This window comes from Rhineura floridana, chromosome 20 (assembly GCF_030035675.1).
Source record: "Rhineura floridana isolate rRhiFlo1 chromosome 20, rRhiFlo1.hap2, whole genome shotgun sequence".
NCBI classification, from domain to species: Eukaryota; Metazoa; Chordata; class Lepidosauria; order Squamata; family Rhineuridae; genus Rhineura; species Rhineura floridana.
The window spans coordinates 1,412,767-1,432,012 of record NC_084499.1 but is presented as its reverse complement, the minus strand read 5'-3'; the positions used below and the strand labels follow the sequence as shown (position 1 = coordinate 1,432,012).

At 50.8% G+C, this 19,246-nt stretch overlaps 1 protein-coding gene across 4 annotated transcripts in view; it reads right to left on the bottom strand.

Annotated features, from left to right (window-relative positions):
- RABL6 (RAB, member RAS oncogene family like 6) overlaps positions 1-19,246 on the bottom strand; it is a 61,070-nt gene that overhangs the window by 17,811 nt on the left and 24,013 nt on the right. For 3 of the 4 annotated variants that reach the window (XM_061603624.1, XM_061603622.1, XM_061603623.1), the window contains 7 exons: positions 19,052-19,143; positions 17,904-18,044; positions 16,693-16,798; positions 11,778-11,881; positions 9,933-10,291; positions 4,329-4,488; positions 330-536 (listed from right to left, as the gene is read on the bottom strand). In XM_061603624.1, the coding sequence (XP_061459608.1) occupies positions 330-536; positions 4,329-4,488; positions 9,933-10,291; positions 11,778-11,881; positions 16,693-16,798; positions 17,904-18,044; positions 19,052-19,143 (1,169 nt within the window). The remainder of the gene's footprint in view (positions 1-329; positions 537-4,328; positions 4,489-9,932; positions 10,292-11,777; positions 11,882-16,692; positions 16,799-17,903; positions 18,045-19,051; positions 19,144-19,246) is intronic. The other variant, XM_061603625.1, reaches the window with a different exon arrangement.

Genomic DNA, 19,246 nt, shown 5'->3' with positions numbered 1-19,246 from the left:
CATCAAACCCTGGTTGGAAGCTGGTTTCAAACCATGTTTATTACTAACTGCAGCTTGCAGTTACAGCTGACTCCACAAACCACTGGCAAGCCACAGTGAAGATTCCACTCTTAAGAAGCACACACCATGATATGGGGTCTTTTAACTATGGATAGCACAAAACAGGGCTAAAACAACCTGCTTGAACTGGCCACACAGCTGGAGGTATCACTGAGGTATGGCTGTTCCCCAAAGGACAAGACCCAGCCCAAAGGCTGCCTTGGCCACCCAGAAACAATGACAGGCAGCCCCTCAGAAAGCAAAAGCTCCAACTCTCAGCCACCTCATACCGTCTTATCTCTTGCTCCAAGGCAGTATGTTCATCCGACATGATGGTCAACCTGCACTGCTCTTCCTCCTCCTCACTCGACAGGGTGATGTTTTTGCTCAGCACCAACTCTGCTGCCGGAGGCAGCTTGCTGGACACATGGTCATCCAAATCCAGGTCATCTTGGAAGCCGGCCACAAGGGGGTTCCCCCCGGGGGCATCCCTGTCACTGAAAAAAGGAAAGGCTTTGGAGGGTGGGAGTGACAGTGCCACAGTTGAGTTTTTAAAAAGGGGAAATGTAACAGCTTCATCCCCCAAGCTCTGCCTTGTGCACAACCAGCCATTTAACCCAGGATTGTCTATTTCACCCTTCCTCAACCTGGCGCCCTCCAGCTGTTTTGGATTCAATCAGCCCCAGCCAGCCTGGCCAATAGTCGGGGGCGATGGGTGCTGGAGTCCAACTATTTCTGGACAGCACCAGGTCAAGAAGAAGGCGGGCCTATTCTGGCAGCAACTCTGCAAGATCAGAGATGGGGAGGGGGTCCTCCCAGCCCCACTGTCCAAGAGCCTTTTTCACTAGAGGTGACAGGGATTGAACCTGGAACATTCTGCATGCAACACATGGACTCTGCCACTCAGCAGGCTTCAAGCTTTCTGTCTTTCAATATCCACATAATCTCAGCATGTTGCAGATGGCGGCTTTGCTAGTTGATTCTAATGGAACGCATGTTCTAGGTAAGGTTGTGCAGCCAGGTCACCCATGTGAGTACTGACCAGTCCGACTGGGGCACAAACTGAGGAGGTACCCAAGGGCCCACCACCATGCTGCAGGGAACGCTCAGCAGCCACGGGCAAGCACAGCAGTGCTATGGTTAGAGAAGCCTTCCCCAACGGGACGTTCTCCAGATGCTGTTGGGACTACAACTCCCATTATTACCATGAGCCCTGCTGGGCTGGGACTGATGGGAACTGTATCCCAAAACAGCTGGAGGGTGAGAGCACTCCACTGGAAAGGCTGCAAGAGGGTTGGACTTGTAATGGGCCAGCCCAGATATTGGCTTGAAATATGTATAAAATGTGCTGAAATCATTTACATTTGCTTATAATGGCTTAGCACTGCATAAGCGACATAGAAGAAAAATGTTCTTTTGAAAATGGGCTTCGCCCTCCCTTCTGAACAAAGTAAGTATAAGGCAAGACAACTGGGAGGTCAGCCAACACTCTGGCCGTTGAAGAGGAAGTTCCTTATATGGTAACGTTAAGCCAACCAGTTGTTGACGCTGGTCATACTTGCCGTCTCTAGGACAAGGCAGGAAGAGGCGGCAAGGAGAAGGCAGCAATTGATAAAGCCATGGGAACACACCTTCTCTTTGAAAAGAAAGTGTATAAAAGGCCAGGTTTTATAGCAGGCATGACCCCTCAGCTCTGCTGGAGTGGAGGGGGGTTGAAGAAAGCAGAATCATCCATCTATTCTATCCATGACATCCGATGGGTGATGTATCATGACATGTACTTTGTTACTTTGGCTCTGCAATATGACTTAGAGTTTAACTCTGCCCTTCATCTATTGCAACTTGTTTTAACTAAGATGTGCCTTATACTTTGACACTGATACAAAGTCTTATACTTTGATGTTAAATGGATACCCACCAATTTCTTTCTATTTTCTGTTTCTGCAATGATAGCTAAGGCCACCTAGAATGCATTTTAGTAGTCATAGTGTGCAAGAGATGAATAAACAACATATATTATGAAGACTGTTCTGCTGTCTGAACTCTGACTCCCAAATAGAAAATTTCTGGTACCTCCCTAGACTTAAAAGATTGAGTGGGTCTCCTCTATTCTCCGCCTGCACTGGACGACTGCTGCTGATAGCCTGCAAGCTTAGGTGAACTAACATTCAACATACAAGGACTCTATGTAGATATGGAGGAAGGGAGAAAGCAAGAATCCTCAACCCTGTGCATTCACTGGCAAGGGGGCCAGCCTTGTCAGTAACAGACTAGGGCCGAGAGACCCAGGTTCGAGTCCCGAGCCAGTCATGAAGTTTGGGCCAGTCATTATCTCTCTGCCTAACTTACCTCACAGCGTTGATGTGAGGAAAAAATAGGGAAAGGGAAAATCATGTGCACTGCCTTGTGCTCCCTGGAGAAATGGTGGGATGGCAATCTAACAAATAAATGCCAGAATGGCGGAACTCCAGGACTGCCCAGAAGACAGCAGCTAACCTGCCAGCCTGGAGCTGTGCGCGCTCCCTCATCAGCCCACACCAAAGGCAGAACTGAGCATTGTGAAAACAACCTTTTTGGTTTTTCCAACAAAGCTTCCAAAAGTCTCCTGGGGATGCGAAGGTGAGGCAGGGAACGTGTGCCAACGCACTAAGCAAGCAAACTGGGTCAGTTCCTAGTATGGGAAGCTGATGCAAAGGCTTCCTCCGTCCCCTCCTCCACGGGTCTGCTTGGAAAAAGCAAGGGAGTGAAGCGTGTGTGGGAAAGAGAGTCAGTGCAGTGTCACAAACCAGATCTGATGGGACAATATAAGTGCTGGCTTGAGGCACCGAAGCCTCAGCAGGCAATAGTTTGGAGCCTGTCCACGGCAGAAGGCAAGCAGGCCCCGCCTCACCCCCACTGAGCAACCAGACTGAGGTTGCACCGCCTGCTGGCATAATCGCTGCACCAAGCAAGGGAAACACCCACCTACCACCCAATTCAATGCCCCCCTGCCAGCAAGCAGGGAAGAGATGCCATGCTGACAGACAGGTGAGGCAGAGCAGCATGAAAGAGCCTTTCACAAGAAAAACGGCGACTCTTCATACCCGACTGGAACAGAATTCATTTTTAAACAGCCAGTCTGGTTTCTAACTGCAACAGGCCCCCAGGAGCAGAGCAAATCTTTCCCCTCCAAATAAAGGTAGTACTTGGAAAGGGGGGGGGGAGGCAAGAGAAAGTCTGGGGCCTCAATCAACCCTCAGACCACACTTCCTGTTTCATGCACATATTACGAAACGTTTCAATGCGCCGCTAGTCCATTCTTCTGTGACTGAGGGCAGAATGATCGCTACAGAAACATCTCATGAGACTGGGGGGGGGGGGGAGAGGCTGCCCAGCTGAATACTCCCTTCACAGAAGTGTAGGGATCCACACACAGATGCTAGTGCAGAACCTCTTCCCCTGATGCACTAGCTTTCTATGAAAGGGGAAGTAATTTAGGGACAAGAGCCACGGCTCTGTGGTACAGCCCCCACTTTGCATGCACAAGGCCCCCACTTCGATCCCTGGCATCTCCAAGTCCAGGAAGAGCTGGAATTGTTTCCTGCCTGACGCCCTGGCGAGCTGCTGCCAGTCAGTGCAGGCAGTAGTGGGCTAGATGGACCCCAGGTCTGGCTCAGAATGAGACCGCATCTATGTTCCCCTCCAACTAGGCAAAGCCCATCTGCAGACTCAAGGGGGGGAATCCTGGGAGGATTTTCCAGCGTGGGCAACTCAGGGCTGAGAAAGGTGCTCACACGAGGAGGAGGAGAGCACAAGAGCCACTTGTTCACAGGAGCTTTGCCAGAGGAGGGCCCTACCACGGGGGCCTTCCAAGAAGCTGCAGTCTGCCAAACAGGCAAGCCCAGCCTGTTCCAGCTCGGCAGCTCATCATCCACCCACCCGCATGGCAGTTCACCAGGGACTCAAGAAACCTTCTATGCCTACTTAGGGCTTCAGGAACGTGTCTCTGAGCAACAGGGGGGGGGGGGAGAAGGCACCAGGTAGGCCACAGCAGGCGGCTGTCTTGAGAGTTGCCACTTCCGCAGGGCTACAGAAGGAAAGTGCTCCCCTTGGGGAAGGCAAGAGCCATCATGCAGCCTTCCTTAACGGCCTGCTCCCTTGTGGGGCCTGGGAACAAGACACGTGCCAATGGCAGAGCAGGGCCTGCAAGGAAGTAGCCAGCCCACAATGCTTGCAGTGGACAGAGTGACGGCAGCCCAAAGCCTCAAACCGAGAGAGCAACCCCCCCCCCCGGAGACTGCTCTCCTCACCTGTCACTGTCGGGGGGGGCCTTAGCTGCAAGCCTCCCCTTGTCTCTCTGTGGGGCAGGGTCATCCAGGAAACTGCGGTCCAGGCTATCTTCAGGGACAAAGTCCTCCACGCTCTGCACCTTCAAAGAAGCCTCAACAGGGGGAGTGGCTGTGGCAGGGTCTGCAGGAGGAATGGAGGGGCACGTCAGCACCAAGCAACCCCCCCAAAAATCCTGTGCCCCACTTGCGTTTCAAGCCAAGAGCTGCGTACCTGAACTCAGCCTGCCGGCGTGCTTGCTGATACCCAGGGCGGTGCATGTGCCACAGTCCTAGGTGAACCAAGAACGTGGCACGAAGTACCAAAGCCAGCTTCCTGAGAATCTCCTTTCCCCATACGGCAGCCTTCCCCCAATGGGTGCCTTCAGGTGTTTCAGGCTACAACTCCCATCAGCAACACCAGCGGGGCCATGCTGGCTGGGAATGATGGGAGTTGTAGTCTGAAACAGCTGGAGGGCACCAAGTCGGAAATGCTGCCTAGTGGTCTTAGCTTAGAGACTGGGGGCCGTCTCTTCCACCCCACGGCCAATGGCTGGCTGATGGGATGCTTCAAGGCTCCGTTCTGTCCACCATGCTCTTTAACGTCTTTTAAATTGCTTTTTAAAAAATGTGTTTTTAAATTTGTATATTTGTTTTTAATGTTTTTAATTGTTGTAAACTGCCCAGAGAGCTTCGGCTATAGGGCAGTATACAAATGCAATAAATAAATAAATACATAACGTCTACCCTAAACCACATGGGTGTGTGTGTACACAGAGACTGCAGCTGTCCTGTCATCAATACGTGGCTAACTCGCAGTGCTCTCTCTCCTACCCCCACGCCCCAAAAAACAAATCCCAGGAAGACTGTAGTGAATACGAGTGCTGAGTGAAGACTGGGGAGACCCAGGTTCAAATCCCCACTGCAGCCATGAAGCTCACCTTGGGCCACTCACAATCACTCGGCCTAGCCTACCTTGCAGGGTTGTTACAAGAATAAAATGGGTTAGAAGGAGCACAAATGCAAGCAGCTTTTAGCTCTTTGGAGGGAAGGTGGGAGGTATAAATGTAATCCTTGAACAGGCATCTGGAGACAGTTTTGGGATGGATGAGAGAAAACAAAGTGAAACTTTATTCAGGTTGAGGTGGAAGTATTGTGGGATGGGAGGTTGGTGGAAATAGATGGAGGGGTGCAGCCAGGCTTGGATGGGGCTGCACTCGCAGAGCAGACAACTAGGGCACCCCCCTAGACTTGGCGCTATCTGTGGAAGCAGAAGCAGAGGTGACCTTGGTAGCTAGGAGTGCCCTTGACCAGCTTAGATTGGTACCCCAACCACGACCCTATCCAGGATGGTCAGAACTAGCTGCAGTTGCCTATGCACTGGTTACACCCCCACTATTTATTTATATAATGTATTTTAGAAAATTTATATACTGCTTACCATCTAAGCAGTTTACAAAAGACAACAGAGTACTGTAATGTGCTCTATGCGGGGCCACCTTGGAAGAAAATTTGGAAACTTCAACTGGCAAACAATGCTACCAGCCAGATGTTCAGGGGCTAGGAAATTGGAACATGTAGCACCCATCGTACACCAGCTTAATTCAGACCTATATGGCTAGGGGCCAGGTTACATGGAGGCCCAACAGCCTTCCGTATGCACCTGCCTGTATGCCAAGATCCACTTCAGAGGCCCTGCACTTTCAAGCCTACCCACCCCTGAACATCAGTAGGCTGGCAGACATGAAACATGGAAGCTGGCGTGCACACACACTCCAAAAGCCCACACCATTGAATTTTTCCTCCACATACATACACTGAACTGAGTGTGCCACCTTCTGCACAGCCTTTAAAAAGGCCTTAAATGCTCATCTGTTCCAAATGGCTTTTTAATTGCTACTGCTTTTGAAACTGTTGAACTGTTTAAAGTTATTTTATATTAACCTATGGGATTGCTTTGGCTATGTTTTGAAGTCACTGTTTTAGGATTTGTTTGGTGATTTTCATGTACCCTAAAAGGTGACCTACAAATGATGTAAATACAGGTGCAAAGATGCTTTCAAGCCTGCCACAGCTGAGGTCACAGAAGCCAGAGCAGTGGGTGCATGCAATCTGCAAGGGGATGGACACTCTGTGTGTGTGGGGGGGGGCACCTTTCCCTCCCATATGGCTAGCAGAAAGAGAATTATGCAAAAAAGAGGAGCTCTGCAAATGCACTCAAAAGGGACTGAGGTGTTCCTTGAGTGGAATCTCTTTGTATAGCACTCAGAGTGAACACAGAGCTGTCAACACTTTCCACCCGCAAAGGCAGATGTACCCAAGAGCCATCTGAAGAGAAGAACAGCAGGTCTGGATCCTCCCAGTCCCGGCTCCTCATGTCAAGCTTCCAGGCACCCCTGGCTTCCCTTTTCCTCTCTGCCCCCCACCCACACGGGCTGGTGCAGCAGCTCAAGCAGCACCGGTGGAAAAACCTGGGAGCAGCAAGAGGAGGAAGAGGAGAAGCGGCCCCTGAGACCCTTCCTTGTCAGCAACACCCCGAGTTCAGCTTCAGCACAGCATGGAATATTCAGACACAATCCTTTTGCAGAAAGCACACTTGCTTGACGCTGGGGGCACAGAGAACTGGCGAGGCTGTTTGGAGCGCCCCTTCTCCTCCTCACCTGTCTGCATGCTGCTTCGAAAGGCAACTGCGGGGTCAGGTTCAGATCCTGCTCCCCCTTCTCACACCCCCAGGAGCCCCCAACATGACTCTCCTCTCCTGCGCACTTCCTCCAGCTCTCCATCTCCATGCCTCCTGGCACTCCTACCCTTCCCCCCCCTGGACCTGTTAGGGTCCAAATGCCAACTGTGGGCAGAATCAGAGCCAAGAGCGAGTGGGGGCATCTCTTTTCTCCTTCTCCTCTGCCAACCCTCCCGGTCACAAGGGGAGGGGCAGATCCTCTTGCCAGAGACCCAAATGGATCACTTGCCTGCAGTGGGCTTTTGAACGAAGGCCAAGGGCTGCATAAAATTAGGCCATGAGCCCCTGGCTGTCCCCCCCAATGCAGCACCTGGCTCAACAAACAAGGGGAGGGGGGCTCTTCCAAAACCTCTCCTGTCACAGAACCTGGGACACTTGGAACATTCTGTCACCAAAGGGTTTCCCTCAGGTAGCACATCGTCAACCGAGTTGCTCCTGAAGGTCCTCTTTGATGTTGCACTGCACCTTGGCTTACCAAGGAATAGCAGACAACAAAGCCAGCCGGGAGACAACCGGAGCACGGGAGGCAGAAGACTCACTCCGAAGCTGACGGGACACTTGTTAGGGCACACAATTCTGCTTCTCAGGAGGTGGGGAAGAACTACTTTGCTGCCTGCCTTGCGTCCTCAATCAGCCAGCCAGCCATGTTTTGGTGGTCCAGGAGCTCATCGTACCAGAAGTGGCTGGTGGTCCTGCACAGCACTCAGCAGCAGGCTGTGAGCAGTTTCTGCAGAACTTCCAAGGATAAAGTCGCTCAGCTCCTTGGATGCAGCAGTGCTTGCACATTTACTCGAGCTGTCTAATGTAGCGACTTCCCATACTTTATGAGACTGACTGCAGTTTATGCGACCTGCTGATGTGCACAGGAGCGCTGCAATGACACGACCACCTTCTTCCGCTCTTGACCCACATCCATCTTGGTTGGCGAAATCTAGTTGGAGGGGGTGGTGAACTGATAGGCGCGATAGCACCTGCCACCGTTAAATAGGCAGTAGTATACCCACTGCTGAAAAAACACACTCTGGAATCTGTGGCTTGTAACAACCGCCCCCCTTCTTGGGAAAAGTAGAAGAGAGAATGGCAGTGGTGGGGCAGCTGCAAGAGTTGCTGGAGGAATTGGATTATTTGGATCCACTTGAATCTGGGTTCAGGGGCAGTTTTGGGACTGAATCGATAATGATCGTCCTGTTGGGTGACCGGTATTGAGAACAGGACAGGAAGAGTCTCTCTCTGCATCTGAATTTCTCAGTAGCTTTTGATACCACTGGTACCCTCCTGGACTAGCTCTGTGGAATGGGTACTGGGGGCACAGTTTTACACTGATTCGGTTCCTATCTGCAGGGCCGGCACTAAAGGGTGGCGAGGTTGGGCCCTGGCCAAGGGCCCCATGGGCCAGAGGAGCCTCTCTTTAGGGTGGGGGAGTAGCGCTCCCCTTCCGCCATCTGTGGCAGATTCACTGCTGCAGATAGTACCGCCCTCCTGTTCCCTCGCTCCGCCTACCTTACTTGTGTTTTTTCGGCTGCGCACGCAGCGCTACACTTAACCAAGATGGCGGCTGAGGTTTCCCTAAGGGGCTGAAGTGTCCACCGCCATCTTTGTTGATGGCAGCCCTGCGCACGTAGCATGCATGCGTGCCATCAACCAAGATGGCAGTGGAGGCTTCAGCCCCTTAGGGAAACCTCAGCCGCCATCTTGGTTAAGGGCAGCACTGCACATGCAGCAGCAAAACACAGGAGAGAAAGATAAGCAGAGTTAGGGAACGGGTGGGCGGTGCAATCCGCAGCAGCATGTGCTGGGGCCCGGAGCAGGCTGGGGCCCAAGGGCCGTGGCATGCCTGGAGCGGGCCCTGCCTATCTGCAGGGCCACGTCGAGAGACTGTTTCAGCTCCATGGTGCTATCACATCTCCCCTCAGTCTTCTCTTCTCAAGGCTAAATGTCCCCAGTTCTTTCAGTCTCTCCTCATAGGGCTTTATTTCCAGTCCCCTGATCATCCTCATTGCCCTCCTCTGAAGCTGTTCCAGTTTGTCTGCATCCTTCTTAAAGTGTGGAGTCCAGAACTGGAGGTAGTACTCAAGATGAGGCCTAACCAGTGCTGAATAGAGGGGAACTAATACTTCACGCAGTTTGGAAACTATACTTCTGTTAACACAGCCTAAAATAGCATATGCGTTTTTTCAGCAACGTTGTACCGTTCGCTCATATTCAGCTTGTGATCAACAACAATCCCAAGATCCTTCTCGCACATAGTATTGTTGAACCAAGTATACCCCATATTATAACTGTGCACTTGGTTTCTTTTTCCTGGGTGTAGAATTTTGCACGTATCCGTTGAATTTTGTTCTGTTGTTCAGTCCAATGCTCCAGCCTATATCAAGATCCCTTGGAATTTTGTTTCTGCCTTCCAAGGTATTTGCTATCCCTCCCAATTTTGTGTCATCTGCAAATCTGATAAGCATTCCCTGCACCTCCTCATCTAAGTCATTAATAAAAATGTTTAAGAGCACTGAGCCCACCAAGGCCTGTGGTACCCCACTCGTTACCTCCCCCTAGTTTGAGAAGGAACCATTGATAAACACTCTCTGACTTTGATTCTGTAGCCAACTGTGGATCCACCTGATAGTTGTTCCATCAAACCCACATTTAGCTGGCTTGCTAAACAGAGTATCATGGGGCACTTTGACAAAAGCTCTGCTGAAATTGAGATATATTATGTCCACAACATTCCCACAGTCTACCAGGGAGGAAGAACACCACTCACCAACTCAACCAAAGGCAGTGGGGATTGGAGGGGAGGGAACCAAGGCGACCAAGGCTTATAGCCTGCAAGCAGACCCTCTGTTGCCACTTACCTGGTGCAGCAGGGGCTACCTCAGAAGCCGGGGATGTCCCAAAGAGCCGTGAAATTATGCTGCGTCTCTGCTGTGGGGCTGCCACAGGTGGAGGGGGAGCAACAGCTGCTGTGGGGAGCTGGCTCTCAGGCAGAAGAACTGGCGGCTGAGGCATGAGGGGCTCTGGAGAAAGGGCCACAGCAGCTGGGCTCTGCTGGGGCAACGGAAGCGGCGGCTGGGGGGTGCTGGGGCTGGAGCTCTCTGAGGTGTTGCCTGCCAGAACCACTGGAGATTGGGAGCCCGAGGAAGGGCTCTGCCCATTGGTGGTGGGAGGCGGGGAGGCATGTCCTCGGCTGCGAGCCTCCATCGCTTCCAGGAAGCTGCCAGGTGGAGGGAGAGAGAGAAACTCAACATCAGGGCAAGCCTCCCCCAAAGAGTCAAGCAAGTGCTGGAAATTTAGTCCGCTAATTACAGAGAACCTGAAAAGTAAAAGCCCACAGGGAGTTGTAGCCCGTGACCTGTTTTGCCAGCGGCCTGCCTGGACATATCGGCACTGGTCACTTATACAGATGAGAAACACACACCCCTCAGGTTTTGTAACAGTTCCCTGCTTGACCGTCCAGAGGTCGACTCTCTCTTGCCACCACAGGCAGAAGGGGGCTGCCAAGCAAGCACCCCTTTTCCCAGAATGCCTCTGTCACGTGGCATCTGCATTTCATGAAAGCAAGGCCTAAGCAACTCTCCCATGCAGACATGAAGTGCCACTAGGGGGCGCTCAGAGAGAAAGCACCCAAGTGGCGTTCAAGACAGCAGCAACAACACGGCAGAGACAGAGAATTAATTAAATGCACTCAGCAACTGGTGGTTCCACCCCAGCACAAAGCCTCAGAGCAACACTTTGCCACCCTGGGCTCCTTTGGGAGAAAGGGCGGGACACAAATTTAACAAACAAATAAATAATAAATTAAGCAGCCATTCATAAATAAGGTCCTGTTAAAATGTGATGAAAACAATGGTTAAAGAGAACACAGGTACTAATCTCACCCAAAACCCCCGCCAGATCTTGCAACACTTTAGTAAGGACGCTCAGGGCAGATCCATACTTGAGACCAAAACTGTTTTCTCATCCCCCTCTTCCCAGGGAATGCTGGGACTCGTAGCTTGAGGAGGGGATGGGCGCAGAGTGAAAAAGAACAAGTGGGACATGTAACACAGTCCTCTGCCCTTCAAAGCAGGTCATCCCCTTGGGGGGGGGTTCCAAACAGCCACACCTTCATCTGGGGTGCTGCAAGCCCCATCATCGCTCCCTCCTTCCCACAGCAAACTCAGTGCCCTCGTGCAGACAGAAATGGGGCCAAAAATGGGCCACTGAGCAACAAGAGGGAAGTATCAGCAGGCTGTGTGTGTAATCTTAACACACATACCCCCAAAGAGGCCCGCCCCCTCCCTCCAAGGAGCCCAATGGGGACTGAGCATGCCAGGAAATCGCCAGGAGCCACACAACGTGGAGTGCCAGTTGGAACAGAACAAATGGGAAACTGGGAAGGTGGGGAGAGAGAAGGAAGTGGCCCGCTTGAGCTCCTCACAGCCCCTCCAGAATCCTGAGGGAAGCCACAGTGGCCCTGCTGTTAAAGGATGGGACACCACTGCAGTGCTTTCTTGGAAACGCTTGTTCCTCCTGAACTACATTTCCCAGGTACCTTGAGGGAGGGGCACGTGCAAGACTGTAGTGCAGATGAGGCCAAGTGGCTCTCCAAGGGGGAAAGGGGGGAGGAAGCTCTGTAGTTGTGGGGCAGCCACCAAGAGCGCCTCCCTGTGCAGCATATGGATGATTTATGGGGTGCGAGGAGGGTTCAACGGACATACATTTCGTAGTTCTGGTCCTCCGTCTCCTGCTGCACAGAAAGCTCCTCCAGCGTCGCGTCGATATCAAGTTGATTGGTCTCCAGCTGCCGCAGCAAGGTCTCTCTCTACAGAAGGAGGGGGGCAGAAATGAGAGCAACTCAGGTCAGGAGGGGTCACGGTGTAACGGATCTCTTGAGGGACGGGTGGGATACAGCCAGATCCAGTGTCAGGCCTGGGTGTATCGCCACTCATGGTGGAAGGCCATGAATTAAACAGTAGCCCCTGCAGGAGTGAAAGGAAGAAACCTGCATGACTGCAGAGGAACAGCTGTAAGTGGCATCCTTACTTAGGGCCGTGGATGCAAGTCAGGAAGCTCAGCAGAAAAGGGGAAGCAGCCCAACAGAAATAAAAAGGGAGCATTAAGGGGACAAAAGCTTTGCCAATGTAGCCCAGGAGATGAAGAGCTGCTAAGACTCCACAAAGAGGCAGCACAAGTTCTGAAGCACTTTGGACTTCTGGGCTCTGGAATTCAGCACTGACACACACACACCCCAACAATACTGCAATCAGAAGAGCAGGATTCTGAAATGAGAAACAGACAGTGATCCCTGTGCCCAATAAAAGATTGGTTTGAGCTGCTCTGACATCATGCAACTTCTCCAACTTGAAAATCATGGAAGTTAAACCACAGTGTACAAACCTGGTGCAGAACTTACTTTGTTATATAAAAAGTAGATGTGTTGGCCCATAAGAAAAATCCCCAAATCCATATTAGAACAACACCTTTATCAGGCCAATCAAAATGTCACAAGATAGCGTGCAAGCTTTGAGGTTCTATAGAAATCTGCCTCAGGCTAGATAGTAAACAAAGCAGAGGAAGGGGGCGAAGCTAAAAAACATTGGCTGGTGGTGAAGCCCTCCATGTTGGCATCACTAAGAGACTTAAGATGGGAGTGCGGGAGGAGGTCCCAGGCATTCAAATGAGGCTCCCTCGAGTGCTATGCAAATTTAAGGTAATTAGGAGGCCTATTACGAGGGACAAACATACAAGGGCCAATTCCCCATCTCTGAAAACACAAAAACAACAGTTACCCAGGACTGCCTCCATCCTTAGGCCAAGCACACAGGTTCCTTGGTAAGTGGAAATAGGAGTAAAGAGAAACTAGGCAGCCTTAACAAAGGTGATTCATTTTAGGTGGTTTGCAAAGCTTATTTGAATGTCTGCTACCTCTCCCACACTCCCTCTTAAGCCTCTTACTAGATGAAGACCAGCCCAAAATGTTAAAAGACCTCCCACCCACCCTCACCCATTTGCTCACCATCGAGCATGACAAAGTGTTCTGGAGAACATGAAATCTTGCACACACTATTTTGTGGGCATTTCGGTTGCCCCAATACGGATCCCAGAATCGTTCTCATGCTTAAGCACTAGTAGCCTGTTAGCCACAAGCAATGAGATGCAGGTGACTGAGCAAAGGTGAAAGGTGCGGTTTCAGTCGAAAGGTTATTTGCTAAAGCGCTGCATTCACAAGCTTCTGCCCCTCTGCTCAGCACTCCTCCCTCACTCAGACAAGCGCCAACAACAGCAGGTATGCAGAGGACCTTCAGGGGCTTGGCCCTTCCCAACAGAGAGGAGCTGACATGCGAGGCAGCAGGACAGAGAGCTGCTTCGGCACCCTTTGGGTGTTTCACCCTCAGCTTTTTCAACTGAACATACACGAGTGCAAGATGAAGAGGAGAATAATGAAAACGGCATCTGTGGGCCTCAGGGAATGCAGCAGCAGGCACAAGTGAGACTGAACTGGGAATGCACCCCTCCCCGAGCCCAAGAGGCTCCAGATCACCCAGCGAGCGTTGTGGCTGTGTGGAGACCTGAACCCAGGTCTCCACGTTGGGTCTGAGGAGAAGAGGCTATCCCAGCTTTCCAACTCTGGTAACTGGAAGCGCAACTCCCACTTCCCCCGGGAGTGATCTCCTTCTGACAGTCACACGCTGCCAGGGATGATCAAGAGCAGCTCGACGTCACCCTCGTGACTGGCTGGAGAAGCTTCTCCCCTCACTGTTCTGGCCCAATATGGCAGCTCTCATGAAGCTGCAAGGAAGTGGGTCAGCTTTTTCTCACTTCTGCCAGAACCAACCGTTCCGCACGCTCCTCTCAGCAGCAAAATTCCAACCAATTTAACTTCTGAATGCATTTTCCATCCAAGAGAGGATCACGGAGAACGGATGCTTGCCGGGGAAGCCTTTGTGCCCCCTGGGACTGAAGTAAGTTGAAAAAAGGGCCGCTCCTGCTCTACAGCCAAGGCAGGCCTGGCCAGAGGGACAGAAATGAACCCAGAGCCATTCCAAGCATTCCAGCCCTATAAAAGCAGAAACAGCCCTTGTGGAGTTTCTTCTCTGCCATGCACATTAGACTCTCTCCAGGATGGGCTGCCCAACATTCCAGCATTTTGACCAGTCCCTCTCCTCTCATCCTGCTAACCCCACTGGATCCAGACTCTCCAGTGTGTTTTTCTCCATCATGTTTAATGTGGAATCTCACCTTAGAGCATCCCACAGATCAGCATGCAGATTATACAGCACTCTGCATCTGTACACAGGCATAACTAGCTGTTAGGCATGCCCCTTGAGAGCCTTTGAATAGGCTTGGGGCGGCCTTTCTTTTTGCCTGGGGAGGGTTTCTCTGAATGGCACTGTGTGAGCAAGTGAGCAGCCCACAAACAGGTTGAAAAGCTGGCGCTATCCATGGTGATGGTGGAACTTCAGCCAGATCCTCCTCTGGCACCACCTCTGGTTGAGCCTCCGATTCCTTCTCCTCGGGAGAAGGCACAAGTGGTGGTGCAGGTGACAAGGCGACACTGAGAGGGGGCCGGCTCATTGTCAAACAGCACTTCTTCAGTTGAGATGTCACTGTCTGAAGTGCTGAAGCCTTCTCCTGTTTCAGCCCCCTCCCGCGTCCTCCACGGGGCCCATGACACCTCCAAAGAAAACAGCCAGTGTAGGAGACATATGCAGATGAAGATGATTGGCCACAAGGAACCAAACCACAGAGAGAGACAGAAAATGAGATTTATCTTCAAGGCCTTTAAGACCTACCACAAGACTGGACTGAAATAATTGCTAAGGCCACGAGCTTGCTGGTCTCTGAAGAACTGACTTTCAATCCCCAACACGTCTAACAGTTTTGGTAACACATTGCTACGCAATCCACTGGACCACTGCTGGTAACAAGGTATTTACCAAACCGGAGCAGGATCCCTCCAGTCACAGAACTGCCCAAATAGATTCAAGTTGGGAAAGAACTAAAAAGCGAGGCGTAAACATGCTCAAGTGCATATGCTGCAATCCCACAGGAACGCAATACTGGAGAAAGTCCATCTTCATGGGGTTCGGTGCCATCAGTATGCCGATGGGATACTCAACTCTATTTCTCTTTTCCACCTGAAGCCAAGGAAACCGTACAGGTCCTAAACCAGTGTCTGGCATCAGTGATGGACTGGATGCGGGCAAACAAGTTGAGATTAAATCCTGATAAAACAGAGGTACTCCTGGTCAGTCGGAGGGCAGATCAAGGAATAGGGATTCAACCGGTGCTGGATGGGGTCACACTCCCCCTGAAGTCTCAGGTTCGCAGTTTGGGTGTACTCCTGGACTCAGCTTTGAATTTGGAGGCCAAGATTACTGCTGTATCCAGGAGCGCATTTGCCCAATTAAAACTGGTGCGCCAGCTGCGCCCGTTCCTGGAGCTGCCTGATCTGACTAGGGTGATGCATGCCTTGGTTACATCCCGCTTAGACTACTGTAATGCGCTCTACGTGGGGCTGCCTTTGAAGACTGTTCGGAAACTTAAATTGGTACAAAGAGCTGCAGCCAGAGTGTTAACCGGGGCTGGTTACAGGGACCATACAACTCCCCTGTTACAACAGCTCCACTGGCTGCCAATTTGTTTCCAGTCACAATTCAAAGTGCTGGTTTTGACCTACAAAGCCCTATACGGCTCAGGTCCAGGCTATTTGACAGATCGTATCTCCCTATATGAATCTGTCCGGGATTTGAGATCTTCAGGTGAGGCCCTCCTTGTGCTCCCCACACCTTCGCAAGTACATATGACGTGGACACGAGATAGGGCCTTTTCGGTGACCGCCCCTAAGCTATGGAACTCCCTTCTGAGTGAGGTGCAATTAGCTCCCTCCTTGCCGTCTTTCCAGCAACAAGTAAAGACTGTTTTATTTCAACAGGCAATTGGGATAGAGAACGACCAGGATTAAGTGTTACAGGATTGGTGACTATAGCATATGATTTTATTATTTTAAATTGTCCGCTGTTTTTAACATATGTTTTATGGTTTTAATTTTTCTCATAGTTTAATTCTTTTTTAATTGTATATTTCTGTATGTTTTAACTGGTGTTGTTTTTAGTTGTAAGCCGCTCTGAGTCCTATTGGAAAAAGGGCGGGGTCGAAATAAAGTTTATTATTATTATTATTATTATTATTATTATTCATGAGAACTTGAGTTTGTTTAAGTTACTAGGCTTTAAGCAGAGGAAAAATATGTTTGAAATCATTATGATAATGCCTGCTGAAATCTTGGAAAATGGGAGAAAAGGCTGAACAACATTCCCAGTGGCTGGGGGCAGGGCCTTCGGTATCCTCGTGCCTCCCATGACTAGCAAAGCCAGAACAGATTATAACCAACAGCAAAAACTGCAGAACCAATTAGGCCATTAAAAAGAAATCATGGAGATTTGCATGACTGCCCAATATTGATCATATACTTAGCAGCTTTCAACAGCTGTGCTCTTGCTCAGAATGCGAGCGTCACCCTTCTGGGCAAATGACAGAAATGCAAGAGGCTACCGACCAGGATTGCCCCCCCCCCCAATAATGACACTGCCACCCTCCCCCTCTGCTGCAAGGACGGTGAGCAATTCTTACCTGCAGCTGCAAGAAAGGGATATTGAAGAATTTGTGCAAGTACTTGAGGCCAAAGCTGTTCTTCATGGAAGACTCGGCATAGCGGAAATATGAAGAGCCAGGAGGTCTGTTTGGCGTCAAAATGGAAGGAAAGAGAAAAATGCGCAAGAGAAAAATGAGAGAGGAAGTGGCGCACTGGCTGCTCTGTGAGTAACCTCAGCGCTCAGGACAAACCCTCCAAGCCTGCATCTAGGCTGACAGTTCAGGCTGCAGAGGGGCTTAACTATGCCACTCACTGCTCTTCTGAAGGGCAAATTAACACACGAGGTTGGCACACAGCTGCCGAAGAGGCTGCCGGAAAGCAGCTGAAATGCGACAATGGCTGGCTGTCAAAAGCAGGACACAACAAAACAAACATTAGCGCATGCTTGTGGAGGTGGCTGCCCAAATCCATGCGCTCTCATGACTCTTCTACCCCCAGAAAACAAACTTGTTCCAATTCACTGTCTCAAGACGCACTGATGTCAACTGGCTTAGATGGCTTTAAAAGGGCGTTTGATAAATTTACAGAGGAAACGATTAGCAGCTATTCCCCATGACAGCTACAGAAGGCCACTGAACTATCCACTTGCCAGGGAGGGCTGCTGCCTTCATGAACTCCTCAGAAGAACCGGGGGGAAACAGGGCACTGGACCAGAGGGACCCCCAAGTGGTCTGTGGTCATGGAGGCAACTTAATCCCTATTCAGGTGCTGTGTTGATTTAACACACAGTCACGTGAAGGGAGAGAGAAGGGATGAGTGCACTAGCGAGGAGCCTGTTCTACTCACGTAGGCTCCCTGTACAAGGTGAAAACCTGGAATATGAGAGTTCTACATCACTCAGGGAACCTACGTGAGTAGAACAGGCTCCCTCCAGCGTGTGGGGTGTGATGGGGAGGAGGAGCTAGCTCACTCATCTCTGCTCCCACCCCCCAAGTGTTGATTTAACACAACAAATGCCCAAATACAGCTTTAGCAACTCTTATTTCTGATCCTTCCTGCTGCCTGTGTAAAACTGACATGTCTCTTTGTACTATAAGGCCCTGTTCCCAGACACAAGCATCCTCGCTGAAAGGGGCTTCACCATGTCTGAAGAGCGGCAATTCAAGCGAATGCAGAAGGGAGGAGGATGACGGAAGAGGAAGATAGCCAGGCGCACCCACGGAGCCTGCCACAACAGTGTTGCTCTCACCTGTTCATTTTGTCAATGAACTCCCGCACATCGTCCGGCAGGATCACCCGATGCTCCCCCATGTCCCGGTAGTTCCCAAGCACACACACTGGAACATGGTTCGGTACTTTAGGAAGTTCCCTCAGGATGTAGTTAAAGGTCCTTGATGGAATGGGAAAGGGCGAGAATGTTTTAATCGTGGCTGCAGTAGCCACTAATTCAGGTCACATGAGCTTCTGAAAGACGGCTGTCCTCTCAGAAGACACAGGTGGCCCTGAACATCTAACGCAGGAACTAATAGAAGATGCAGGTCAGACACATGTTCCAGAAGACAACGAAGGGCCACAGCTCAGTGGGATACCACGTGCTTCACAGCCAGTTTAAAAAGGCCCATGAAAAGTAAAATGGGAGAAGGCAGGCACCGGTGCCAGGGTGGGGAGTTTGGAAAGCGTCTTCTATGGGGGCACTGAGGAATGAGCATCGTATGTCCTTGAGCTTGCTCTGTGATACAACTGAGGACAGGCATCTAAGTGCCGCTAGGAAGACATTTCTGAAACATGGCCATGAAATCTCTAATCCTGTGGACCACGGAGCCTTCATATCCTCCCCTCTCTGCCTCCCTTCATTAAAAGGCACAAAACAGAGCCACCTTCACCAACTTGGCACCCTCCAATTGTTTTAGACTACAACTCCCATCAGCCATATGATCAGGAAGGCCGTATGGTGCAGAGGCTGGCAGGAGTTACAGTTCAATACATCTGGAGGGCACCAAGTTGTCAAAGGCTAAAAAAGATAAAATCCACTGTGGGATTTGGATTCAGGGCCAGCCCAATCACTAAGCAGAATGCAGGAGCCTCCTTGGGCAGCTGTTGCTGGGTTTTATGAAAGGGCAGCAAGTTATTATTTATTATAAGTGGATGGAGAGAGGGGTAATTTGTGGGATTTTCTGATTCAGGTGGCAAAATAACATGGCTACCTTGAGTAATTTGCACCTTGACCTGTGAGAAGGGGGTGTCAGTTGCTGCTCTGCCTCAGCCAGGGACAACAAAACACTTCCTGTAGAACCCATTTTTAAGGCAGAGAGAGAGAAACAGAGAGAAAGAGGGAGAGTGGCTTGGTTTGAATCAACCAAAGTAAAACAGCAAGGCTGAGATTCACGCATGTCCTACCACTGCTTGGTGATGTCAAACATCATGACTACGCCGTTGCAATTTTTATACACATCCAGGAACTCTGCATCCAAAGCCATCTCCGACTCCGTCTGGGAATAGGAAAAAACAGAATCCAAAGTTTGGCTCAGAATTGTAGTGGCAGCTTCCCCTGCGCATCCCCATCAGAAGATGAGCCCACACTTCCTCCCACAC